Raw genomic sequence first — 26,561 nt, 5'->3', positions numbered from 1 at the left:
ATGAGGGACACCGATCACCGCTCTGCTTTACAAGGAATCCTGGAAACAGTCCCATGTGCAGCAGTGGGGATGGATGAAAAAAATCCATGTGTGTCTGTGCATGTATGTGCAGATGTGTGCCCATGTATGCATGTGTCCCAGGAAATGGTTAAGTGAACCATAGAGCTACCCAATGACACATTCATCATGGATAACTCTCAAAAAAAGAAGTTTCATAATAAAAGGTGCTGGATGATACCATTTATATAAAATTTAAGATGCACATATAAGTCACTGTCACAGTGTGTGGACACACAGTGGGAGTGCTGGAGGCCACACGTGTGCTGTGCCTCCGGACCTGGGGCTGCTGGTGTCCTGGGATCCATTGCCTCCTCCAGAGGGGAAGTGGGGGCAGGTGTCAGAGCTGGGGGCAGGGTCTCTGCAAGACGTGGGTGCTCCGGGAGCCTCCACCTCACAGCTTGTTCCTCCCTCCCTGCCCCAGTTCCAGACTTTGGAAGGTTCACCAGCGGCCCTGATGCACCCTCCCAGCTGCAGGGGTCCTCCCTGGAAGACCTGCTGTGCTCACATGCCCCCCTCTCCAGCGAGGACGACGCCTCCCCAGGCTGTGTGACGTCCTCCCAGGTGCCCTTCAAGGCTTTCCTCAGCTCCCCGGAGCTGCGTATCCCCCGAGGCTCCGATCGAAAGCTGTCTCCACTCCTGAGCCCCTTGCAGGACCCGCTGGTGGAGAAGACCCTGCTGGAGACCCGGGACGTGGGCCGGCCCAAAAAGGTGTGCTTCTCAGAGAGCAGCCTGCCCTCCGGGGACCGAACCAGGAGGAGCTACTACCTGAACGGTGAGGAGGGTGAGGAGCAGGCAGGAGTTGGGGGTTGGCTGCTAGGGAGGGTGGTCAGGGCCCAGATTCTGCATCCAGCCAGCAGCCGGATGAGGAGAGTGTGCCCATGCTCCTGGGGTCTGGGGCCCTGTCTGTACACATCTTTTGACCATTTAAATAAGTGAGTAGCTTATCTTCTTATGATTGAGTTGTGTATTCTGGATACCAGACTTTTTTGGTACATGTTTTGCAGATACGATCCATGAAGGGGGGGGGGTGTCCTTCCCTCCTCTAGTGGACTACATTCTGTCAGAACTTTTCACTATGACCCACCCATCTTGGGTGGCCCTGCAAGGCATGGCTCATAGCTTCATTGAGTTATGCAGGCCTGTTTGCCATGACAAGGCTGTGATTCCACTTCATTGACTACACTAAAGCCTTTGACTATGTGGATCACAATAAACTGTGGAAAATTCTGGAAAGTAAACTGTGGAGATGGGAATACCAGACCACCTTACCTGTCTCCTGAGAAACCTGAATGCAGGACAAGAAGCAACAGTTAGAGGTGGACGTGGAGCAACTGACTGGTTCAAAATTGGGAAAGGATTATGTCCAGGCTGTATATTGTCACCCTGCTAATTTAACTTATATGCAGAGTTCAGTTCAGTTCAGCTCAGTTGCCCAGTCCGACTCTTTGGGACCCCATGGACTGCAGCACACCAGGCTTCCCTGTCCGTTACCAACTCCTGGAGCTTGCTCAAACTCATGTCAGTTGAGTCAGTGATGCCATCCAACCATCTCATCCTCTGTTTTCCCCTTCTCCTCCTGCCTTCAATCTTTCCCAGCATCTGGGTCTTTTCCAACCAGTCAGTTCTTCTCATCAAGTGGCCAAGTTCTTTCTCATCAAGTGAAGTTTCAGCATCACTCCTTCCAATGAATATTCAGGACTGATTTCCTTTAGGATTGAATGGTTTGATCTCTTTGCAGTCCAAGGGACACTCAAGAATCTTCTCCAATACCACAGTTCAAAAGCATTAATTTTTCAATGCTCAGTTTTCTTTATGGTCCAGCTCTCACATCCATAACATGACTACTGGAAAAATCATAGGTTTGACTAGACAGATCTTTGTCAGCAAAGTAATGTCTCTGCTTTTTAATATGCTGTCTAGGTTGGTCATAGCTTTTCTTCCAAAGAGTGAGCGTCTTTTAATTCAATGGCTGTAGTCACCATCTACAGTGATTTTGGAGCCCAAGAAAATAAAGTCTGACATGTTTCCACTGTTTCCCCATCTATTTGCCATGAAGTGATGGGACCAGATGCCATGATCTTAGTTTTCTGAATGTTGAGCTTTAAGCTAACTTTTTCACTCTCCTCTTTCATTTTCATCAAGAGGCTTTTTAGTTCCTCTTCACTTTCTGCCATAAGGGTGGTGTCATCTGCATATCTGAGGTTATTGATATTTCTTCCAGAAATCTTGATTCCAGCTTGTGCTTCTTCCAGCCCAGCATTTCTCATGATGTACTCTGCATATAAGTTAAATAAGCAGGGTGACAATATACGGCCTTGACGTACTCCTTTTCCTATTTGGAACCAGTCTGTTGTTCCATGTCCAGTTCTAACTGTTGCTTCCTGACCTGCATACAGATTTCTCAAGAGGCAGGTCAGGTGGTCTGGTATTCCCATCTCTTGAAGAATTTTCCACAGTTTATTGTGATCCGCACAGTCAAAGGCTTTGGCATAGTCAATAAGTCATAGCATAAATCTAAAAGAATTATGCTACATCTACTTTGCGTGTGCTCTGTAAATGGACAACAAAGCCTGGATGACAGGCTTTGCAAAATGAATATCTATTTGCAAAATGGTTCACTGAATATTTTAAGCCAACTATTGAGACGTACTGCTCAGGAAAAAGATACCTTTCAAAATATTCCTGCTCATAGATGACGCACCTAGTCACCCAAGGTCTCTGATGCAGATGGACAAGGAAATTAAAGTTGTTTACATGCTGCTAAGGCACATCCATTCTGCCCATGTATCAAGGAGTAAATTTGACTTTCAAGTCTTATTACTGAAGAAATATACTTCATAGGGGCTTCCCTGGTGGCTCAAATGGTAAAGAATCTGCCTGCAATGTGGGATACCTGGCTTCAATCCCTGGATTGGGAAGATGCCCTGGAAGGGGGCATGGCAACCCACTCCAGTATTCTTGCCTGGAGAATTCCATGGACAGGGGAGCCTGGCAGGCAACAGTCCGTGGGGTCACAAAGAGCTGGACACGACTGAGTCACTGACCACAGCACAGCACATACTTCATAAGGCCATAGCTGCCATAGATAGTGGTCCCACTGAGGGCTCTGAAACTTTCTGGAAAGGATTCACCATTCTAGACGCCACTAAGAACATTCATGATTCACAGGAAGACGTCAGAATATGGACATTAACAGGAGTCTGGGAGAAGTTGATTCCAGCCCTCATGGATGACTTGGAGGGATTCAAGACTGCACTGCGGGGTGTGGCTGCAGATGTGGTGGGAACAGCAAGAGAACTGTAATTAGAAGAGGAGCCTGAGGTGTTACTGAGCTGCTGCAGTTGCAGATAAAGCCTTCACACAGGAGGAGTTGCTTCCTATGGGTGAGCTAAGAAAGTGGTTTCGTGAGGTGGAATCTACTCCTGGTGAAGATGCTGAAACGACAACAAAGATTTAGAACAGTATGCAAACTTAGTTGAGAAAACAGTGGCAGGGTTTGAGAGGGGTTAACTTTAATTTTGAAAGAAGTTCTATCGTGGGTAAAATGCTCTGAAATAGCATTTCGTGCTACATAGAAATTATTCCTGAAAGGGAGAGTCAATCAATATGGCAAACATCATTGTTACCTTTTTAAAGAAATTGCCACACCAACCCCAACTTTCAGTAACCACTGCCTCATCTGTCAGAATCTGTCAATACTGAGGCAGGACCCTCCACCAGCAAAAAGGTTATATCTCACTGAAGGCTTAGAGGATGGTTAACATTTTTTAACAATGAAGTATTTAAAAATTAAGGTATGTACATTTTTTTGGACATAATGCTTTGCACATTATAGACTACACTGCAGTGTAAACCTAACTTTCATGTGCACTGAGAAACTGAACAATTCACATGACTTGCTGTTTGTTTTTTTTTTTTTTGGTTATCCTTTTTTTATTTTATTACTCGACTTGCTTTCATATGGTATTCGCTTTATTGTGGTGGTCCGGAACTGAAACCAGCAATATGTCCAAGGTATGCCTGTATATCTCTCCATCTTTTTAGTTCTTTAAAAATACATTTCAGTAATATTTTATAGCTTCTATGTGCAGATCTTGCACATTTTTGTTGAATTTACCCTTTAGTATTTCATGTTTTTGATGCTATAATGAATAGTACTTTTTATCAATATGAATTTCTGATTATTTGTTTCTAATATATAGTAACACAATTGATTTTGTATATTTATCCCATGATGGTCAACTTGACTGGGCCATTAGGTGCCCAGATATTTGGTCAGACATTATTCAGGGTATGTCTATGAGAATGTTTTTAGACGAGTTTCATATTTAAGTCAATAGACTGAATAAAGCAGACTGGCCTCCTGAATGTGGGTAGGCCTCATACAATCAGTTGCAGGTCTGAGTGGGATAAAAAGGCTGACTCTCTCCCAAGTAAGAGAAAATTCCTCCTGCCTGACTGCCTTTGGATTGCAACTGGAATCTCAGCTCTTCTTGGGTCTCAAGCCTCCAGTCCTTTAAACTGGAGCCACACCATGGGTTCCCTTGTTTCTCAGACCTTGCATGCAGACAGGGGCTACATCATCAGCTCTTCTGAGCCTCCAGCTTACTGACTCACCATCGCAGATCTTGGGATGTGTCAATTTTCATAATTGCGAGAGCCAATTCCTTTTAATAAACACACAGAGACACACACAGACACAGACACACACACACACACACACACACACACACAGGTTCTACTTCTATCTGTAAAATCTATGGTGATACCATCTCTCATTTCTGATAGTGGTAGTTTTTATCTTCCCCTTTTTCTGTAATTAATCTGGCTAGGGGTTTATCAATCTTACTGACTTTTTTCTTGGAGGAATAGCTTTTTGGTCAGATCTTGAAGGGCCCAGGTTGGACTAGAAATGCTCTCTAGATCCTCTCAGATCTAGAGGTTGCTCATTCCTTCCACCTAATTTATACTTTAGAGGAGGGGAGGCAGGGAGAGGGGCCGACTCCTGATGAGATAACTGTATTAATACAGAAGGGGGAGACTGTTTTCTGCTCCGCCATGGGCCCTGTTTTCCCTAACATGCTTCTCTGTGGTGTATCTGGTCCTCAGTTAGAATTCCTGGGTCGCTTCTGCAGTGTTGCCAAGTGATTTTGGCAGGAGTGCACTGAACACTAGGGCTTCCCAGGTGGTTCGGTGGTAAAGAACCCGCCTGCCAGTGTAAAAGACATGGGTTTGATCCCTGGGTTGGGAAGATCCCCTGGAGAAGGAAATGGCAACCAACTCCAGTATTCTCGCCTGGGAAGTCCCATGGACAGAGGGGCCTGGCGGGCTATGGTCTATGGAGTCACAAAGAGCTGGACATGACAGCGACTAAACAAAAACAACACTGAAAACTACAAAACATTGAAAGAAATGAAAGAGACCTAAATAAATGTAAAAAGTCTTCTGGTCATGGCTTGAAAGACCTAATATTATCAAGGTGGCTGCTGCTGCTCCTGCTAAGTTGCTCCAGTCGTGTCCAACTCTGTGCGACCCCATAGACGGCAGCCCACCAGGCTTCCCCGTCCCTGGGATTCTCCAGGCAAGAACACTGGAGTGGGTTGCCATTTCCTTCTCCAATGCATGAAAGTGAAAATGAAAGTAAAGTTGCTCAGTCGTGTCCGACTCTTAACGACCCCATGGATGGCAGCCCACCAGGCTCCTCCATCCATGGGATTCTCCAGGCAAGAGTACTGGAGTGGGGTGCCATCAAGGTGGCAAACCTCCCCAAATCAATCTACAAATTTCAATGCAATCCCTATCAAAGTCCCACCTGACTTCTTGGCAGAAGTTGACATACTGATCCTCAGATTTGTATGGAGATGCATGGGACTCAGAATAAGCAAAACAGTCTTGAAAAAGGAGAATAAAATTGGAGGACTCACACTTCCCAATTTCAAAATTTACTCCAAAGGTACAGTAATCAGCAGCCTGGTACTGGTGTAAGCACAGGCATACAAGTCCATGGAATAGAGTCAAGAGTCAGAGATAAACCCATGCATTTACAAGTCTGATGTCTGGCAAGGGTCTCAAGACAATTCAATGGAGAGAGAAGAGTCTTTTCAACATGGTGCCAGGAAAGTGGATCTCCATATGCAAACAGCTGAAGCTGGACTTCATATCACATTTGAAAATTAACTCAAAATGCATCAGAGATGTTTAAAAGACCTAAAAGAGCTAAAACCATAAAACTGTTAGAAGAAAACATAGACATAAACCTTATGACCTTGGATTTGGCCACAGAGTCTCAGCTGTGACAGACCTGGACTGTGCTAAGTTCAACCTCATATTCCCTGCTCAGCACGTGCATTGGCGCGGCCGAGGGAGCAGGAGGACATGTGCCCCCTCGCCTATCCCAGTGCCCACAGAGGAGGAGGAGCCACCCACACCTGGCCTTGATAAGCATGTGTTGACTGCCATCCTGTTCCTGCCCAGAGTGACTAGTCAGGGTTCTGGGATGGGCGGCTATGTGGGCAGTCCCAGGATGGGGCTGAGGGAGGGAGAGCAGCTGCCCAAGGTCACAGGCAGGGTTGGTCCTGCAGTCCAGTGCGCACAGCTGCATAGAAGCCCTTGCGGAGGTCTCAGAGCAGCCCAGTGACTCCCCGGGCCACTGAGCCCTCCAGCAGGGTGGGGAGTCAGACCAACCTCTGTATGTGGTGGGGGTCCTGAGCCCTTGGTAGGCACAGCTCTGTGGGTAACAGGACCTGGGGCCAGCTCTCCATGGCAGAGCACCCAGCCCATCTGTGCCCTACCTGCCTGCTGGACGGACCCTGCGGGGCTTCACCGTCCAGCGCTCTTGGGAGGGGTTTGGATCACTGTCGGGTTAGAAAGTTGCAGGGCTTTAGAAAAAGCTTTAGAAATGGGCCTGTTATGAAGTGTCTCCTGTAGGGAGGAGCAAAGTTCGGGATGCGTGGGGGCCTGTGCAAGTGCCTGCTCTCCCCGCAGAGTGCATCCTGGTCAGTGGGGGCGTGCCAGGCGCCGTGAGGCGGGCCCTTCCTCACTCCATGCTCCCTCAAAGTCAGGGGCACCTGGTGGTAATGGTCGTCAGCGTGATCTTCAGAGAGCACAGTAGTTTTGAAGGGCAGAGGTGGGATCATGGCTATCGGGTGGAAGACGTGCTGACATCAGAGGCTGCCGTGGGGAGGGGCAATTTGGAAGCAATTTTGGAGGGGAGGGTGGTTGATGTGCTGGGGTGATATTGGGGAAATAATTAGAATCTCCCGCGAACCCAGCAACCCTCAAGTCTTATTATGAAATAAGTATTAGACCAGCCTGCAATACACACAGGCTGCTGAGACAGAGCACCTCACTGTTTCATGTAGCTATGCAGGCTGGACCCACACAGGCTACATATGTGTTCTTGAGTTAACCAGGACCCTACCCTCAGGTGGGGACATGCCTAGCCCATTCCGAGTTCACCTGGTCATGGGGCTGAGAGCTCCGAGGGGCGTCACCCCAGACCAGGTGCTGAGCTGGTGCTGGTGACAAGGGGACCAGAAGCCAACCCTGGGCTGTGAAGCGTCCACCTCAGGGAACTGGGGCAGGGCCTGGGATCGGGCTGCCAGGGAGCGGCGGAGAACAGGGAGAAGGGTGCCCCCTCCGGTCACCACTGGCCCCTGCAGGAAGGCCTTGCTGGGGTCCCCAGGCTTCACCTCAGACCCACAGTGGCAACATCTGGGTCAGCCCTCTCCCTGAAATGGACCCTGGAGCACAGGCAGGAGGAATGTGGGCAGCGCTGGACCCTCTGAACCCCCTGACCCTCCTACCCTCCCAGATACTGGCTGCCTGTCTCACCAGCCCCGCCCAACCCTGCCCCCCAGAGATCCAGAGCTTCACTGGCACGGAGAAGGACGGTCGCATTGTCGGGGAGATTGCCTTCCAGCTGGACCGGCGCATCCTGGCCTATGTCTTCCCAGGGGTGACCCGGCTCTACGGCTTCACTGTGTCCAACATCCCTGAGAAGATCAAACAGGTATGCCTCCCTGGCTGGGGGCCTTCCCCTGGCCGGGTCCCCGACCTGCCCTAGGACCCCCCCAGCCCAGGGTCCCATCCTTGCCACAGGCCTGCTGTTGCCCAGCTCCCTGCCCCCCACTCCCCCAAGGTCCCCTGGCTGCCAGTCCGCTGTAGTGCCCACACAGCTCTAGGCCTGGGCAAGGCTGAGTGGTGTCTGAGTGGGGAATCAATGAGCTGCCCCACAAGTCCCTTTGCTCTGTCCTGTCTTTCGTAGTCTGGGACAGCCTCAGGAGTGGCTTCGGGCAGGGAGCACTGTGACGCTCCGCCTGGCTGGCAAGGCACCTTTTCCTGGCACCGGGGGTGGAGCTCCCTTCTTTCCTGTCGGTCCCTGCGTGGGAGGGAAACTGGGAGCCAGCCTCTGGTGGGGGCCTGCCTCTGGGCCTCAGTGTCCCCACCGACACAGCTGTGCTGGAAGGGCGCCGGGATCTCACCTCGGGCCTGCGCCTGGCCTCCTGTCCTCGCCTCCCCGTCCCCGCGGGTCCCTGGCCCCGCCGCCCACTCGCACCTGTGCCCGCAGACGTCCATCAAGTCCCTGGATGGCTCGGTGGACGAGAAGAAGCTGCGGGAGCTAACGCACCGCTACCTGACGCTGACGGCGCGCCTGGAGAGGCTGGGCTACAACCGCGACGTGCACCCTGTGTTCAGCGAGTTCCTCATCAACACCTACGGCATTCTGAAGCAGCGGCCGGACCTGCGTGCCAACCCGCTGCACAGCAGCCCGGCCGCCCTGCGGAAGCTGGTCATCGACGTTGTGCCCCCCAAGTTTCTGGGCGACTCGCTGCTGCTGCTCAACTGCTTGTGCGAGCTCTCCAAGGAGGACAGCCGCCCGCTCTTCGCCTGGTGAACCCACGCCCCACGCCTCCCTGCAATAAAAGCGTGTTGCAACTGCGGGCGCCACGCTGCTCCTCGTCCGCTCCCGGGAGGGCGCGCCGAGGGCGCCAGGGCCGGGCTGGCCGCTGCCCGCGCTGTCCCGCCCCCCGGCCGGCGCGCACCCTGGCGCGCGCCCCGCCGCCCACACTTGGCGGTGAGCCCCGGTCTATTAAAGTCGTCTGTTTGCTGTTCCTCCTCTACCGCTGCTCTTTGAGGGCCTGTGGCGGGTCCCCGTGGGGGTCTCCCTGGAGGGCAGGGCCTGGGGCCAGGGTTCAGCCGCGGACAGGACAGCTGCAGAGTCCGCGGCAACGTGAAGACACAGCCCCTTGTTCAAAGCCAGGGACAGCAAGACAGCAGCAGAGCTTTAAAGCAGGTGCCCATGTGCAGCCGTGTGGGCGTCCCTGTTGGGAGTTTACCTGCGAGAGGATTCCCGGCAGCCGGAGCCCCTGGACGGGAGCCGGTGTGGGCTGGGCTCTTCCTGCCGGCTTCTGGACTCCGAGCCCTGGTCTCTTTGGCTGTGGGGTGGTCACAGAAACCAGCATCGGGGCACTGACTGATGAGATCGCTTTCCCTGTAAATAGTGGAGCTTTCCAGGGTCCCCTCCTCAGGAGATATTTTTAGCACTTGCCAGCACTTTTAATGTCTCAAAACTGCCCCCCAGAACTGGTCTTGGCATCACATTGGGTCCCCTCTGTGCATCTTGCATTCCCAGCTGTGCCCAAGCCCTGGGCCAGACCCATCTCCATAGGACACACAGCCCTCTGCCCCCCAACTTCCACACCACCCCCCATTTCTCCTGAGGCCTAGAGAGGGCAGGTGGCCCTCTGAAGCCCTGTGACCGGCCCCTCCCTGGCTCCTCCTCTGCCATAGGTAGGAGGATGAAGGTGCCAGGATGCCTGTCCCTTGTTCCCCACAGCCTGGCGTGTCCCAGATGCCCCGGTTCCTCAGACCCCTGCCTCAGACAGCTCGGGTGCTGTAACAAACACCACCGATGGGGCAGCTTGAACAGTAGACATTTATCATCTCACAATTCTGGAGGCTGAAGCCTGAGATGGGGGTGCCACAGAGCTGGTTCCTCCGCGGCCTGCCTCCTTGGCCTGCAGACAGCTGTCTCTGCCCGGTATCCTCACATGTCATCCTCCCTGTGCTTCTCTGGTCTCATCTTCTCATAAGGACGGCAGTCCTACAGGATTAGGACCCGCCTTAGTGACCACATTTTAACCTCATCACCTCTGTAAAGACCCTGGCTCTAGACCGTGCTGGGGTGAGGGCCAGGTGGTGCTGGGGCTTGCATTGGGACCATGTGCGACGGCCGGTCACCCACACTCACCCACAGTCACCTGGAAGCTGTAGCTGCACAGGACGGGCCTGCCCCCAGCCTGCAGGGTCTCTGGGCTCCCCAGCCCCTTCTCCCTCTTCCAGTTCCCGTGAACAGCTGCTAGAGGGGTGGGCTTCCAACTGCCCAGACAGCTGGGGGCCTGAAAGACCTGGGTATCTCCTCTCCTGGCCCCGTGGTGACTGTGAGAGGGGTGAAGTGGCCTTGGACCTGATCACCCCAAAGGCCATGTGGGGCACCCAATACCAGGAGAAACACAGATGGTGTGGGCTGCTCTTGGGAGGGGCCTGCGGGGGTCCATGTGCTGCCAGGGTGACCATGTGATGGGTGGGCCTTTGCAGAAGGGAAACAGCACCACCCCCAGTTCAAAAATCATGAAGGACTTCAAGATGGCATTGACCTGAGGTGGCCCTCTCGGCTCAGGGCCCTGTGCTGCTGACCTGGGGGTATGTGGCCCCTTGTGGGGATCCTCTGGCCTCAGTGGGGTGGGGAGCTGGGCCTCACCTGCCTGCCCCTCCCCAGTGCCATGGGCCTGCACTCCCCGCCCCTCCCTGCCAATACCCACCCTCCTGCCAGCCAGCTGTGCTGACCTCTGCTGAGAGCCAGGCCCAGGGCCTCACACACGGTCCCTCTTTTCCCTCTGTGGCCCTGAGGCTCAGTTGTTCATGAAGAAATAGCTGCCAGGAGGGTCACCCAGAGGGTCACCAGGGGGCCCTGGGCCCAACTGGGCCTGGAGCCTGGGGTGACCTGAGGCTCTAACCTGCTGAGGACTTTCCCCCAGGAGTCCAGTACTTCTTTCAGGGGAGCCCACACTCACCTGGGCAGAGGTCTCGGTCCTCCCCTCCACCTTCTCCTTTGCTGGCCGCCACAGGGTCCTGGCTCTGCCCCTCCCCCATCTGCCCAGTTAATAAGAAGCCTGGCGCAGGGAGGGCCCTGATTGGGGAATAAAGGCCCCGCCAGCCTCCTTCCCACCTCTGCTGGTGAAAGGAGCATCTGGGTCAGGGTTTGGACCATGTCCCGGCTGGTGGAATGTGTCCCCAACTTCTCAGAGGGGAACAATCAGGAGGTGAGGGCCTGGGGGCGGCCAGGGCAGTGCAGGGGGCTTGGGGCCAGGAGGGCATGGCTTGGGCTGGAGCCTGGGGACTGTCTTTTCTGGAAAGGGTGAGGAAGGAGCAGTGGGTGGGCAACCAGTCAGGGGTCCTGGTCCAGGTCTGGGCAGGTCGTTTGGCCTCTCGGGTGATGGTGGAGCACCGGAAGGCTGACCCACACAGCTGTTTGAGGGTCCTTGTGTGGGGCACGGTCTCCCCTCCCCCACCTGTCCTTATCCCCAGGTTATCTGCAGGAAACGAGTCACAGAGCACTGGGCAGGCCTTCCTACTGCCTCAGGAGCTTCTGGGCTGCCTGGGGGCCGGGGCCCCGACCCTCTGTGACCTTGGCCTGTAGTCACCTTCTAGGGGCCCTGGCAGCCCCCCACCCAGTTCTGCTCCCTGCCTCAGTTTCTCCCCATGGGGCTGCCTGTCGCTGTTCCCAGATGCCCAGCGCCAGCTCTTGGCCCTGTGTCCGGGTGGGGGCAGGACAGACTGGGCCCCGGCAGCTCCCGTGCCCTCCTCCTTGCGGGGAGATGGAGGCGCAGGCCCGGCTTCACACCCAGGTGATTGACGCCATCGCTCAAGTGGTGGCCCAGACCCCGGGCTGCACACTGCTGGACGTGGACGCCGGCCCCTCCACCAACCGCACCGTCTACACCTTTGTGGGGCGCCCTGAGGACGTGGTGGAGGGGGCCCTGAATGCCGCCCGCACTGCCCACCGGCTCATCGACATGAGCCGGCACAGAGGTGAGGGCGGGGGAGGGCGGCCTGCCTTGCGCTCAGGACTTGCAGAGGGCAAGGGGCCAACAGGCTCGCTGGATGCTCCTTGGACCCCATTTACATTTCAGGGGCCCAAGAGTGGCCGGCAGCAAGGTGCTCACACTCTGCATGGGCCCTGGGTGTGGGGGACAGAGCCCTATCTGTCAACAGCCCACAAACCAAACACATTCTTTGGGCGGCAGTGTCAAAGGTCAATGGACACATGGGGAACTGGTCAAAAGGGCAAGGTCTCTGGCCTCTCACAGAGGGGGAGGGAATTCATGAGTGATTCCAACTGGTGAAGGGCAACCGAGGCTTATCTCAGAGAAGCTGCCTGGGGGAGGGGATGATGTGGGACTACCATCTGGGGGACCGCCTGGGGGGAGGGGACATGGGGTTGTCATCTGGGGAGCTGCCTGGGGGGAGGGGACTTAGGGCTGCCATCTGGGGGGCTGCTTGGGGGGAAGGAACATAGGGCTGCCATCTGGGGGGCTGCCTGGGGGAGGGGACGTAGGGCTGCCATCTGAGGGGCCACCTGGGGGGAGGGGGCGTGGGGCTGCCGTCTGGCCGTGGGCTGCTGGCCTGCTGTGGGACTCGGCTTCTGAGGACACCCTGTAGGGCAGCGGGGTGGAGGAGTCCACTCCCTGAGAGTGCAGGTGGTAGCTAGGGAGGGGGAGGGGTTAGCCACCGACAGGCCGCAGTGCTCAGTCTGCCTCTCTGGGGCCCTGTGGTCAGTCTGAATGTGCGCAGAAGGGGCTGGAGGGCGGTGTTCTGCACCTAGGCCCCCCTTCTTCAGCCCCATCTCTGTGTAGGGGAGCACCCCCGGATGGGCGCCCTGGACGTGTGCCCCTTCATCCCAGTGAGGGGCGTCACCATGGACGAGTGTGTGCTGTGTGCCCAGGCCTTTGGCCAGCGGCTGGCAGAGGAGCTGGGTGTGCCAGGTGAGAGCCCAGGGCGGGTGGCCCCTCCTCACCTCAGCTCAACAGCGGCAGCACCAGGCACCCTGTGAGGGTCTCTGCTCTTACATCCTTAAAAATGCAGATTTTAAGGGAAAAAACCCTACCATGCCGGTTTTTGACAGGTAGGAGTATGTCCCCCTTCTCCTATGATGAGAACCTGTGGGGACAGGATCCCAGCCATCAGGGAGCTGGCAGACCTTCAGCCTTGCTTGGCAGTGGGCTTGAGTAGCGGCTCCGTGAAGGGCTTGAGCAAGATGGACAGACAGAAAGCCCTTAACAGTCTCTTTGGGGAATTAAATCAAGGCAAGCCCAGCACACACAACAGGTGGACACCTGAGAGGCCAGCTGCAGGTCTGGGCCCTGCCTGTGGGCCGATGGGCTGACTGGGCATGGGTCTCCTGCCTCGTGCAGGCGTCGGGAGCTGGCGGTGAGCTTTGTTTTCTCTCCTCCATATTCCATGTTTTGTTCAGTGAAAATGCACTTTGGAGAGAAACATGAATATCTTTCCAGCCCCGAGTGTCTGCTCCCAACTCTTGTGGGCGGACAATGGCTTTTTCTGGGGTATCAGAGCCTGGGCAGTGGGGGTGGGGCCTGCCCTGCCCCTGGATGGGCAGAGGAGGGTTCCTGCCCATACAGAGTGCCCATCAGTGACCACCCACACCCACTTGACGGGGCACAGAGATGGGGGCTGCCAGCAAGATGGAGCTGCAGGAATGGGGTCCTGCAATGCTCGCCGCTGGGGGCCTGACTTGCCAGGTCCCTTTGCAGTGTACCTCTATGGTGAGGCGGCGCGGATGACCAGCCGCCAGTCCCTGCCAGCCATCCGGGCCGGGGAGTACGAGGCCCTCCCTGAGAAGGTGCTGTGCCCCTCATCAGGGGGCGGTCTGGGCTGGGCCCTCCTCCCCCCTTCCCTCACCCGCCTGTCTCCCCACAGCTCAAGCAGGCCGAGTGGGCACCCGACTTCGGGCCCAGCTCCTTCATTCCCAGCTGGGGGGCCACTGCCACAGGGGCACGGAAGTTCCTCCTGGCGTTCAACATCAACCTGCTCAGCACCAAGGAGCAGGCGCATCGCATCGCCCTCAATCTCCGTGAGCAGGGTCGTGGGAAGGACCAGGTAGGCGGCACCTGCAGTCCCATGAGGCCTGGCCCGTCCCTGTTGCATCTCGAGGGGCTCCCAGAGAGGGTCAAGGCTGGGCACCATGTGTGGACCCAATGACCACAGGTCCTGCCCACCTCGGTGTCCATGCCATGAGGGACTGGCAGGGTCAGGGTTCCAGGGTTTGAGGTTCGGGAGCAGGTCTTTCGGAGAAGGCAATGGCACCCCACTCCAGTATTCTTGCCTGGAAAATCCCGTGGACGGAGGAGCCTGGTAGGCTGCAGTCCATGGGGTCGCTAAGAGTCGGCCATGACTGAAGCGACTTCACTTTCACTTTTCACTTTCATGCATTGGAGAAGGAAATGGCAACCCACTCCGGTGTTCTTGCCTGGAGAATCCCAGGGACGGGGGAGCCTGGTGGGCTGCTGTCTATGGGGTCGCACAGAGTCGGACACGACTGAAGCGACTTAGCAGCAGCAGCAGCAGCAGCAGGTCTTTAAGGACATTTTCCATGGAAGCAGCAGGTCTACAGCTGTGGCCAACATACTGCAGCATTTCCACGCTGATAGGAAAACAGGCGTTCCTGAGCCCCAGGTATCCCCAGGTACCCCAGGTACCCTGATCCACCAAATCTGCTATAGGAACTCCCACCTAATTTGAGCACCGCTTCTGCAGAAACTTTGCATTGGACACAGGTAGACAAAGACACACCTGGTGAAGGAGGCCCTGCTCCTCACCTATCAGCCTCCACCCCCAGAGACCTGAGCCTGGCTTCTTTCCCGAACACTCAGCCGTCGGCAAGCACAGCACAAAAGCATGGCAAATCCCCAGTCCTTCTCTGTGCTCTGCTGAGGTCAGAAGTCAGAGGTCCCCCCCGAGGGGGAGTGAGTGCCCCAAGGAGCAAGGGCTGCAAGCTGGCCTCTGGGGCAGGGGTGGGATGGGAGGAAGGAGCCAGGCCCAGGACAAGGACGTGGGTGGAATGCTGGCCAGGCAGCAGGGCTTGGTCTGAGCCTGGACCCTATGTGGGGTGAGCTACCGTTGGGGGCTCTGCTTCTGGTGGTGGGCAGGCCCCTCCCATGCTCAAATGAGAGGCCGGGAGAGCAAGGCGAGGAGGAGACCAGCCACATGGCACAGTTTTCAGGCCACGGCCCACCTTGTCCCTGTGTCTGGGGCAGAAGGGAGACCCTGGGCCAGCTGAGGGGATGCAGGGGGAGGGGACTGTCAGTGCGGGGTGCCAGGAGAGGCAGGGCCGGGCTGGGTAAGCCTTGTCCTCTGCAGCCAGGACGCCTGAGAAAGGTGCAGGGCATCGGCTGGTACCTGGATGAGAAGAACCTGGCTCAGGTGTCTATGAACCTCCTGGACTTTGAGGTCACAGGGCTGCACACCGTCTATGAGGAGACCTGCAGAGAAGCCCAGGTGAGCGGGGCAGGTCCTCTCCATATTCCCAAACCCAGCTGCCCGGGCACTGATGCCTTGATCTCCAACCTCTGCTCTCCGCCCTCTGCAGGAGCTGAGCCTCCCAGTGGTGGGCTCACAGCTGGTGGGCCTGGTGCCTCTGAAAGCCCTGCTGGATGCGGCCACCTTCTACTGCGAGCAGGAGAATCTGTTCCTCCTGGAGGAGGAGCAGCGGCTCAGGCTGGTGGGCAGGGCCCATGTGGGTGGGGCTGGAGCTGGGGTGCTGGGGGTCCTGAGAGCAGGGCGGCTGCTCCAGGTACCTGCTCCCCAGGCCTGGGTTCCTGTCCATGTGGCCTCCTACTTCTCCTTCTTCGTTTTATTGTCTGTGTCTGCAAGTTGAGATCACATTTTTCACTTGGTAGATACTGTTGGGGTTTTCTCTATGACCTAAAATATATTCAGTCTTGTGAAACTTCTGTGAGAGGGGGTGCCTGGGCTCAGTCGGATGGAGGGACTTGCCCCTCCTCTGGTCCTGACCCGTCCAGATTTGGGGGTGTGAGTCTAGCCTCTGTGGGCTATTCAGCACGTGGTTCCTGTGGTCCTGGGTCCCTCTAGCCAGCTCTGGTGGTAGCCAGCTTTTGCCATCCTGTTGCTCTGGCCTCAGGGTGGTTCTGTTTTGAAGGTATTTCTTAAAATGAGCACATGACTCGATTTCTCTGAGAGTTTTGTCTTTTGGTTATTGGGTTTATCCTTTTGTATTTACTAATCTAGCAGATATGCTTGGACTTGCTTTGGTCCTGTTTTTAGGCAGAAAGGATGTGGTTTCCTTCCGGTTACATGGAGGCAATATAATGTGTGTATGCAACTCTGTGTCCAGCTCTGTGACCCCATGGACGGTAGCCCGACAGGCTCCTCTGTCCTTGGGGATTCTCCAGGCAAGAATGCTGGAGTGGGTTGCCATGCCCTCCTCCAGGGGATCTTCCCAACCCAGGGATTGAACCACATCTCCTGGGTCTTTTGCATTGCAGGTGGATTCTTTACTGCTGAGTCATCGGGAAAGCCCATAACTTTAACATATTCATCTCCATTTTTGATTTATTAAGTTAAACTCTATCTAAATGTATCAATGTTATTTGTCAATTTTTATCAGTGCAGGTACCACAAAGATATTCGGTTCTAGGCCATTGCAAATATATCAAATATCCCAATAAAGCCACTCACATGATTTTCTGGTTTCCTGGTATATATAAAAGTTATGTTCATACTAGACTATAGTCTGTTAAGTGTGCAATATCATTGTGTCTAAAAAAACTGTGCACATACTTAAAAGTACTTTATTGCTAAAAAAAAAAAAAAGCTAACCTTCTTCTGAGCTTTCAGAGAGTTGTGATTTTAATGCTGGTGGAGGGTTTGAAATATTGTGAGAATTACCAAAATGTGACATAGAGGCACACCATGAGCAAATGTTGTTGGAAAAAGGGCGCCTATAGACTTGTTTGAAGCAGTGTTGCTACAAAATTTGTCCAAAACTCACTGTCTGTGAACCTTGAGGTCTGCGATCTGCAGGCTGCTTGCTGTGCACATGAGAAAGTAACTCTCGATGTTTGCCCCCATCTTTTCTCCTTTCTCTGCTGCTGCTGCTGCTACTAAGTCGCCTCAGTCGTGTCTGACTCTGTGCGACCCCATAGATGGCAGCCCACCAGGCTCCCCCGTCCCTGGGATTCTCCAGGCAAGAACACTGGAGTGGGCTGCCATTTCCTTCTCCAATGCATGAAGTGAAAAGTGAAAGTGAAGTCGTGTAGTTGTGTCCAACTCTTAGAGACCCCATGGACTGCAGCCTACCAGGCTCCTCCATCCATGGGATTTTCCAGGCGAGAGTACTGGAGTGGGGTGCCATTGCCTTCTCCATCTCCCTTCTCTAGTTTCTGGTTTTTTAGAGCTGTGTAATTTTTTTTTTTTTAGGGAGTTGGTTCTTTTAAATATTTTTTCAGCTTTTAAAATTATGGTAAAATACACATGACATAAAATTTCCCATCTTAGCCATATTTAAGCGTGCTGGTCAGTGGTGTTAAGGACGTTTATAAAGTTGTACGGCCATCACCGCCATCCAGGATGGGGTTTCCCGTTTCTCTGAAAGGTACTGTCAGAAAGGTATCGCTCACACTGCCCCCGCCGGTCACCGGTCACCGTCTTCCCGCCCTGGACTTGGGCTGTGTCCCCTTCAGTGTCTTTAGTTCCTTTCAGCATGTTTTGTAGGTCTCATTGCAGTCTTTCACCTCCTCGGTGAAGTTAATTAATCCCTAAATATTTCTTTCTTTTTTTTTTTTTTTTGGGCGCTACTGAAAACAATTGTTTTTGTAATTTGTTCTTCAGTGTTCATTGTCAGTGTTCAGAAATGCACTGATCTTTGTGGGTTGACTTTGCATCCTGCTACCTCACTGAATTCATTTGTTAGTTCTTGGTGGTTAACTTTCGAAGTTTGCATAGTATACTCACTCCTTTAGCTCTTAATCGGTGTTAGAATGTCTCTTGACTCTTGGTAAAGAAAGACAAGAAAATTAGTGCACTGTGTGAGCTGTCATTGCTGGTCCAGACTTAAATTGCTTCGTTGTTATTTTTACATTGTCCGAAGTATACCGTTTACCTTCTGTAACCATATCCACATGAATTAAATATACATAGATATTTAAGCTTGGTTCTGTGCTTAAGTGAGGTCTCTGTGCATCTCCGTCCTTTCTCTGTCTGTTGCCTAGATTTCACAGTCAAGCAGGTTTTTGAAGAAAGGCTCAAGGGGGCTTTATTCTGTAGGTTCTAGTGTGTTTGGGAATGTCTTTGTGTGACTTCATTTTTTTAAAACAGTAGGACAACCAAAGAGCTTCCCTGGTGGCTCAGTGGTAATAACCCACGTGACAATGCAGGAGACTCAGAGATGCGGGTTTGATCTCTGGGTCAGGAAGATCCCCTGAAAAAGGGAATGGCCACCCACTCCAATATTCTTGCTGGAAAATCCCATAGACAGAGGAGCCTGGTGGGTCCTGGAGGTCCACGGGGTTGCAAAGACACAACTTAGCAACTAAACAACAACAACGATAAAGGAGAACCAACACCTCCAGTCACTTGTTTTTCTCCTGAGAATGTTGCAGGCACATCTTTGCCACCTTTGGAATAAATGTCGCTGTGTGTATGGTGGTGGAGTCTAAGGCCATCTGGCAACTTCCACACCCCTGCTGACCGGTTCTTTCTCCCTGGTGCTTGACAAACTGTCTTTATCCTTGAAATTCAGTAACTCTGCCATATATGTCTTGGTGTTGATTATTCTGCATCAGTTTTTCTTTAGAGCAGGGTTCTGTGTGATTTACAGATTCATTCTTGTTCAGTTTCAGGAATATTTTCTTTAATATTTCTGATTCCTTGTTTGGTTCTTTCACTTTGCAGACACAGTCACTCCATGGTAGCATTTTCTTCTTCCATATATCCTGTTTTTTTTCTATACTTTCTCTCTGTTTCCCCCCCTCTGTATTTGCTGTGGTTTTCTCAGGCCTCACTTCTTAATCACTTGTGTACTTTATAGCTGGGTTTGTTCTCTTTCTGGCCATTACAAAGTTCTGTGTCACTTTTTATTTTGATGTAATTCTTGCTCAGGGAAGAGGTATGCACGTAGTATCAGGAGCTGCTTTATTCCCTCCAGATTCACCTATTGTATTTTGCACCATTTTCTGTATCTCTCTTTCTCTACAGTCACGCACAATCAGATTTGTTTCTGGACCATTTCAGAGTAGATTGAAGACACTGTGCCCTTTATGCCTCATTTATTCAGAGTGTATTTGTCTAGATCAAGGACATTCTGTTATATAGCCACAGTGCAATGATCAAAATCAGGAAATTCAGCACAGTACGATCTGCTCTAATCTGCAGACTGTAATCAAATCATGTCAGCGTCTCCCTCTCCTGGCTCTGCCCCAGACCAGGAGTGGGTCCACGTGCCTTGTCTTTTACGGCCCTTAATCTGGACCAGGGCCCCATTTCTCCCTGTCCTTCCTTGACCATGATGGGCTGTGAGCACTGCTTGCTGGGTGCTGGTCTGACCTTTCTCAGGGCTGGGTGTGCTTGTGTGTTTCTGGCAAGAGCAGCACAGAAGTGATGGGGTGTCCCCCTCAGGGCGTTCATTACCTGGGTCCCCTTGTTGAACTGGTATCCCCAACCCAGGGTTATCACTGTGGTGTTCCTATTTTTCCTGTTGTTGTTAATAAGCACTCCCTGGGGTGACAGTTGAAGACATGTAAATACTTTGTGCCTCTTGAAATCCAGCCTCAAGAATCTCCCTCCTCCATCCTTTTTCCACTTTCACCTCTCCCACATCTATTTATCGTTTATTAACATGTTTGATGCTCTCTATTGCTTCTTTAAACCATAGTATTTTATATTCTTTATCTGAAAATTCTGAGATCTGCAGTCTTTGAAGGTCTGGCTTTCCAAACTATCACGCCTGCTGACACATGTAGTCATGCTTCTGCAGGTGCTTTGGGAGTTCGGGCTGCGCGCCTGGGTTTCTTCTGTGGTGATTCTTGGTCATGCCTAGTTGCTCAGTCATGTCCGACTCTGTGCAACCCCCTGACTATAGCCCGCCAGTCTTCTCTGTCCGTGGGATTCTCCAGGCAAGAATATTGGAGTGGGTTGCCATTTCCTGCTCCAGGGGATCTTCCTGAATTCTTGGTCACTGGTTTAAACTTGTGTTGCCTTAAGCAGGTGCTTGGGCCCTGTAGATGAGCCTCTTGTTTGGGCTTTGGAGCCACACAGAGGAGAATTCTGTGTGAGCCGTGGCCTCTCTCCCTCTCAGGTTACAATTCCCAGGAAAGATATTTTCTGGGGCTTCACCATCTGGGGGCTTCACCAAACATAAGTCTCAGACTGGAAAGGATCTCGATTATTTCCTGTGAAGGGTGGCTCTCCCCAAATTCATCCTTGGAGATGTTGTCTTCCAGGGGTCTCCCGTCTGACCCCTGCTCCTGAGAGATGGCTCAGGCGTCTCCGGGTGGACCCAGCTCCAGGGAAGGGAGAGCTTTCTGGGCACTTCTGGGCACTCCTGGCTGTGGATGGTTTCCTTTACTTTCTGCCAGGCTTGTGGGTGCTAAAGTCCATTCTGACAGTTCTGTTCCTCTTTCTGAGGTTTTCTGCAGCGGGCGGGCTGCTCTCGGGTGCCCTCTGCTACGTTCCCGCCTCGTTACCGCATCCTCCGGGAGACCTCGGGCCATCCCTGGCTCTCAACTTGTCCCGTACTCATCGCTTTCTGTTCTGCATGGAATGTGTCCCCATGTGGTTCAGAGGGGCTGGGACTGTGTTGCCAGCATCAGCACCATGATGTGTCCTTAAAGCGTCTTTAGGTGAAAGAAATTCCTCTCTGATATGGGGAATTCCTTTCACCAAAAGGCTATTTCCAACTTTGTTTTGAAGTTGGGTAAACTTCACTTTTCGTCACACATCGAGGGTTATAGCTGGGCTGCTCACGCAGCTCTGGGCCTTTGACAACCAGAGCCACTGACTCCCAGGAGCTGGAACCCCGTCCAGGAGGCAGTTGTCTCGGCCCCTTTCCAGCACAGGCTCGCGAGTGGGGAGGACGGGTCACACTGGGCCCGGGTCTCCCCGGGGCAGTGCAGTGGGTGGAGTCCAGGGCCCGGCAGGGCACCTGCCTCGAAGGGCTTCTGTCTGCAGGGCTGCTGGTGGGTGTGGGTGTGTGTGTGTGGCAGCTGTGTCCCTGCAAGCTCCACACCAGGGCCGGGGAGCACCCCCACAGGTGGCAGGGGTGGGACCTGGGCTCAAGGGGAACCCCAGTCACCAGGCCCTCTTCCAGGTGGTGAACCGGCTGGGCCTGGACTCCCTGTCCCCCTTCAACCCCAAGGAGCGGATCATCGAGTGAGCAGCCCCCGACCCCCACCCCTGTGCAGAGACCCCCTCGGTCGTCCAGAGCTCTGCTCCATCACTAAGTGTAGGGCTGGGGGCTTGTTGGGGGGCCCAGTGAGGCTCCAATAGGTCCCACTTGGTCCTCACACAGCTCCTGACCGGTCACAGCCACTTTCGGGGTGGCTGCTCTGCAAACAGGACCCATATCCCCTCTCCCGTGCTGGTGCGAGCCAGGGACACCCCCCAGTCCTACCTTCCTGGCCTAGAAGTAATGACCCAGGACCTTCCGACATAGACCCCAGTCCACCCCCACCCTGGCGCCCCTGACCACCCCTACCCCGCAGGTACCTGGTCCCCCAGGACGGGCCTGAGCAAAGCCTGGTGGACCAGCCCCTGCGCGCTTTCATCCGGGCCGTGGGCGCCCGCTCGGCAGCCCCGGGGGGTGGCTCTGTGGCCGCAGCCAGTGCAGCCATGGTGAGTGGGGCCCAGGGCGAGGAGGTGGGGTGGGCGGCGGGGGTGGGGGCGCCCGGCCCGGGGCTGGTCCCATGATCAGCGCGCTCTCCCCAGGGCGCCGCCCTGGCCTCCATGGCCGGCCTGATGACCTATGGGCGGCGCCAGTTTGAGCACCTGGACGTGACCATGCGCCGCCTGATCCCGCCCTTCCATGCCGCTGTGGCTGAGCTGACTGCGATGGTGGACGCCGACGCCCAGGCCTTCGAGGCCTACCTGGTGCGTGTGCAGGCGGGCTGTCGCCACTGGCCCTATGGAGCAGGACCTGAGGGACAGTGGGGTCAGTGGACAGTGATGGGGGGGTCTCCAGAGGAGAGAAAGGTGGTCCAGGGTCATGGGGGTGAGGGGGAGACTGCCATTGGCACAGACGTCTGGAGACCAGGGGGCCTGGAGGGAGGGGACAGTGGTCTGGCTGCTCTTGGGTTGAGCCCAGCAGGTTTGGTGCAGGTGTGACCCCAGGTCGGAGTCTCTGCAGGGCTGGGGGTCGGGGGAGAGGAGGACACCTGCCGTGAGGGTCAGCCAGGCTCAGCGTCCCCCTGCCCAGCTCCCTGCGTCCTGCCGATGGGCCGACACCCAGACCCGCAGACGCTGGAGGAAAACCGGGTCCTCAGGGAAGAGCTCTGGTCCTGAAAGGGTGGGAACAGAAATCTTTACATGGTAACACAGTCAGTCACAGTGTCAGCAATCAGAGAAGACAACTCAGCGACAGACGGAAAGGGGCCCGGGAGCTGGGAGGCTAGATCCAGACCTCCCTTGTTCGGGAGGGCCCGGAGGAGGGGTGTCCGTCAGACCTGGGTGGAGGTCAGGTGACTCTCAGGAAGGTCTAGGTGTGAGTTCAAGGTCAAGAAGCCCCAGGTGTGTGTGAGAGCAGAGCCAGTAGGGGACACAGGAGAGGAGGGAAGGGGGGTGCTTGGACCCCGCGGGGGAGGAGGGCCTGCTGGGGAAGGTGTGAGCTCCAGGCCGACACCAGTGCTCGGAGCCACCTTGGGGCAAGACCTGGTATGAGGGTGAATGGTGCTCTGGGCATGCTTGGGGTGGAGGCCATGGGCCAGCCCTGCTGGGGGGTTTGGGCCAAGTCTAGTCTGCGCCTGGGCCCCCTGGGTGGACAGCTGGCCTCCGTCACTGGGCCTCAGTGGATGGCTGTGTGAGTGACTCCGGGGAGGCTTTCGCCCCGGGGTGAGTGTGTTTCCTGCATGGAGGATGCCGCCCGGTGGCCCCTGCAGAGCTTGCGCGGGTGGGGTGCCTGGAGTGGTCCTCCCGAGGTCCCCTGACAACGCAGCCATCCGACCTGGAGGTCGCGTGAGCCTCTTGGTGCGTCTCACATGGGCGGGGCAGTGGGAGGAGCAGTTTCATACTTCCTGGAAGGAGGCCTGCATTGTGTGTCACCCTTGGGGGTGGAGGGACACGGCCTGAACCTTTATGCTGGTCTCTGGGGTTGCACAGTTGCCTCCCCTGGAGTGGGCAGGGAAGACTGGTGCTGGAGCCCTCACTCCCCTCCGGCCCCCTCCCCAGTCCCTCACAGGTGGCCCTCGATCTGTAATCCACGGATGCAAACTTGGAGGTGGTGGGCGCTGTGTTAGGCCCCCACCCTCCCCAGGCTCCCAGTCCCCTTGTCACAGTCCCTCACCCCGCTGTGTTTCTGTGCTTGCTCTGGCAGAAAGCGACAAAGCTACCCAAGAACACACCTGAGGACAAGGACAGGTCAGTGCAGCGAAATCCCTGGTACTGGTCAGCCGCCCCGGGTGTGCTGTGGCTGAACAACGATTTCCCTGTGGTCCCCAGCCTGGTTCCGTGGGCTCCTCGAGGAGCCATTGGGTAGGGACTTGGGGTGTCTGGGCGCCCCGGGATCTGACCGCCAATGCCCTTGCTTCCAGACGTGCGGCCGCCCTGCAGGAGGGGCTGAGGCAGGCGGTGGCTGTGCCCTTGGCGCTGGCAGAGACGGTGGCCTCACTGTGGCCGGCACTGCGAGAGCTGGCCCTGTGCGTGAACCTGGCCTGCAGGTCAGACCTGCAGGTACGTGGCAGGGCCCTGCTGCCGGTGCAGAGTGAAGGGTCAGTGGGCGTCACAGCTGCTCACTGAGCCAGCAGATGTGAGCACTCGCAGGGTGTCTCGGTCCGTCTCAGCCCGCAGGGCCGGCTCTACTAAGATCTTGTTCAAGATCACACAGCAGAGGCAGACACTCGGTGTGCTCCAGAGTCCACCTCTGACTGTCCCCTCAGGCCCCAGCTGCCCTCCTCCCCGTTGGCCCCTCTCCCAGAAACCCCAGGCGCTCGCAGACATGCATGCACGCCCTGTCTGTAGCCTCTGCACGGAGGCCTGGGGACAAGGGCCATCACACCCAGTGCTGTTTGTCTACAGCCTGATCCGAGGCCCCCAGCCACATGGTCTTTACAGAGAGACACCTGTTTTCAGTGTCTGGTCTTCAGGCCCTCCCTAGGGTCTCCAGGCACCCTCCTTTCCTGGGAGGTGGCCGCCTGTGAGTTAAGAAGGTTCTAGAAGCCGCCTGAGCACAGAGGCCATGGTTCCTGCATTCTGGGTCTTCCTGGCCCAGCATGTGCTGCCCATCTCTGTGGCCCCTCAGGGCCTGTAAGAGGCCAACATGCTGTGCTCGTTGTTAAAGTCCCCCTGTGGCCAGCTCCGGGCTTCCCAGGTGGCTCAGTGGTAAAGAATCTGCCTGCCAATGCAGGAGCTGCGTTCCACCCTGGGTCGGGAAAAGCCCCTGGAGAAGGAAACGGCAGCCCGCTCCAGTATTCTTGCCTGGGATTATCCCACGGACAAAGGAGCCTGGCGGGCTACAGTCCATGAGGTCACAAAGAGTTGGACACTGAGTGACTGAGCATGCATCCAGCCTGGGCTAAGTACATCTCCAGCCTGGGCTATGCCTGAGGCATCACTGGGCCGCGGGGTTGGAGTGCCGAGGTCAGCAGGGTGTGGACTGCTGGGTGGTCAGCTGAGGGTGGGCCTCTGAGCACTGGATGGCGCAGGGGCCCTGGGACCCTCCTTGGAGAGGGCCAGGCTTCTGTCCAGTGACTCCGGGCTCCCGAGGGCTGTGTGGATGCTTTCCTGCTCGAGTGACCGGTCAGATTGCTGTCTTCAGGGTTGAGGCGTGAGGCCCCCAGGCTATGTCCTGGGCTGAGGAGTGGGCAGGGGGAGGCCCGCTGCCTGCCCATCACTGCCGGCTGGTTCTGTCTCGTGGCCATTGCAGGTGGCAGCCAAGGCCCTGGAGACAGGTGTGTTTGGCGCATATTTCAATGTGCTCATCAACCTGAAGGATGTCACTGATGACACGTTTAAGGACCAGGTGAGTGGGGGCACATGCCAGGCCCACCAAGGGGCCTGGAGGTTGCCTTGGTTCCCTCATGTGGGGCCCAGGGGCGCCTGGCTAGCATGTCCTTGAGGGAGGGATGTGTCTGACGAGACAGTCCTCCAGCTGCTGCGGGTGTAAAGGCCTGTCTTGCAGAACGTAGGTCTCAGGGGACAGCTGGGGCCTTCTTTCAGGGCTCTGTGGGGGCGGGTGGCCTGGGTGCCTGCTGGCACCCCTCACTCCCCCCTGGGGGCTCTGGCCAGGGCCGGGTCCCCTGGCTGGGCTGGGCTGCAGCACCGGCAGCACGTGGTCTCAGGGAGCAGCTGCTGGCCTGTGCAATTGTCCCGCTTCAGCGTGTGTGACAATTTCACTGACACTCTTTTTGGAGGAGAATTCACAGAACGTGCAACTCACTATGTTAAATTATACAAGTCAGAGGCAGTTGGCACATCTACGGTTGTGAGACCATCACCTCTATCCAGTGCTGGAACATTCTCGCCACTCCAAAGGACGCCCCACAGTAACCCCCATTCCCAGCCCTGGCCACCAACCTGTATTTGTGATTTTGTGATGATTGTTAAAAAGTGATTTCCTGACTGGGAATGGGAGCAGTAGGGCCAGCCAGTCCCCACCTGCCTCTCTAGCTAAGCTGAGCTCATCATCAGGGAAGGCCCTGTCCACCCCAGGGCACTGAGATAATACACTAGCCACTCGAGCGCTGCCCTTTGGGCTTGGAGGACACAGCCCCGCCTTCAGCAGTGGTGGATAAAGTAGGGAGACCGGGAGGGTGGGAACTGGGCCTTGCTGGCCCCAAATGTCAGGAAAGACAGAGGGACCCCCCCATCCCCACTGAGAGACCTGTGAGGATCTGGAGTTCCAGGTCAGAGGCTCGGGGCCACCCAGAGTGGACAGCCCAGGGAACCGGCAGGGAGGCTGGGCCCGTGGGGTGGGGGCAGGTGAGCAGTGACGACAGTGCTCCTCGTCTTCAGGTCCGCCAGCGCATCTCCAGCCTCCTGCAAGACGCCCAGACGCAGGCAGCGTTGGTGCTGGACTGGCTGGAGGCCCGGCAGGAGTGACGGCTGGGCAGGGAACCGACGGACTCCACTCCCCCTTGCAGCCCCTCCAGACACGTCCTGGGGGCCCAGATGTGGGGGATATGAGGGGCAAGGATAGGGGGCTGTGAGGGGTGGGCATGGCTGGGGTGGCAGTGCCAGTAAAGTGATGACACACTGGT

The 26,561-nt window shown here is 55.4% G+C and overlaps 2 protein-coding genes and 1 long non-coding RNA gene across 9 annotated transcripts in view; 2 read left to right on the top strand and 1 right to left on the bottom strand.

Moving 5' to 3' along the window:
• Positions 1–9,025, top strand: part of SPATC1L (spermatogenesis and centriole associated 1 like) — a 17,980-nt gene extending 8,955 nt beyond the window's left edge. The window contains exons 2-4 of the mRNA XM_006047044.4: positions 482–832; positions 7,920–8,071; positions 8,630–9,025. Of these exons, the coding sequence (XP_006047106.1) occupies positions 482–832; positions 7,920–8,071; positions 8,630–8,956 (830 nt within the window). The 3' untranslated portion in view covers positions 8,957–9,025. The remainder of the gene's footprint in view (positions 1–481; positions 833–7,919; positions 8,072–8,629) is intronic.
• Positions 3,328–11,286, bottom strand: LOC112586952. Of its 4 annotated transcripts, none has more exons than XR_003111473.3 (4): positions 11,136–11,286; positions 10,011–10,165; positions 9,399–9,497; positions 3,328–3,494 (listed from the first exon to the last, which is right to left on the bottom strand). It is a non-coding gene; the product is annotated as an uncharacterized LOC112586952 (long non-coding RNA). The 4 variants fall into 4 exon arrangements; XR_003111472.3 differs by lacking the exon at positions 3,328–3,494 and adding an exon at positions 6,143–6,276; XR_003111471.3 differs by lacking the exon at positions 3,328–3,494 and adding an exon at positions 8,842–8,975.
• Positions 11,235–26,561, top strand: FTCD (formimidoyltransferase cyclodeaminase). 4 transcript variants are annotated; one of them, XM_045166597.1, is made up of 14 exons: positions 11,235–11,384; positions 11,970–12,153; positions 12,978–13,106; positions 13,893–13,981; positions 14,059–14,238; positions 15,499–15,636; positions 15,728–15,859; positions 21,464–21,525; positions 21,858–21,987; positions 22,081–22,242; positions 23,681–23,724; positions 23,898–24,036; positions 25,229–25,324; positions 26,337–26,561. In XM_045166597.1, exons 1-14 carry the CDS (start codon positions 11,331–11,333, stop codon positions 26,508–26,510), a joined length of 1,713 nt encoding a protein of 570 aa, XP_045022532.1. In that variant the 5' UTR covers positions 11,235–11,330; the 3' UTR covers positions 26,511–26,561. The 4 variants fall into 4 exon arrangements, 3 of the variants coding, with proteins under 3 accessions (XP_045022532.1, XP_006047110.3, XP_025148847.3); XM_006047048.4 differs by having other exon boundaries at positions 26,317–26,561; XR_006553476.2 differs by having other exon boundaries at positions 24,710–25,324; positions 26,317–26,369.

Source organism: Bubalus bubalis, chromosome 1 (genome assembly GCF_019923935.1).
Source record: "Bubalus bubalis isolate 160015118507 breed Murrah chromosome 1, NDDB_SH_1, whole genome shotgun sequence".
Lineage (NCBI taxonomy): Eukaryota > Metazoa > Chordata > Mammalia > Artiodactyla > Bovidae > Bubalus > Bubalus bubalis.
Note: the sequence above shows the minus strand (reverse complement) of the source record. Positions and strands in the feature narration are given on the sequence as shown.

Bases quoted from the DNA above. Each gene is read 5' to 3' on its own strand.
- FTCD (XM_045166597.1), top strand. From the start codon at position 11,331: ATGTCCCGGCTGGTGGAATGTGTCCCCAACTTCTCAGAGGGGAACAAT. The intron at 24,037-25,228 runs GTACGTGGCAGG...TGGCCATTGCAG, and splicing joins CCTGCAGGTCAGACCTGCAG to GTGGCAGCCAAGGCCCTGGA. The intron at 25,325-26,336 runs GTGAGTGGGGGC...GCGCATCTCCAG, and splicing joins ATGACACGTTTAAGGACCAG to CCTCCTGCAAGACGCCCAGA.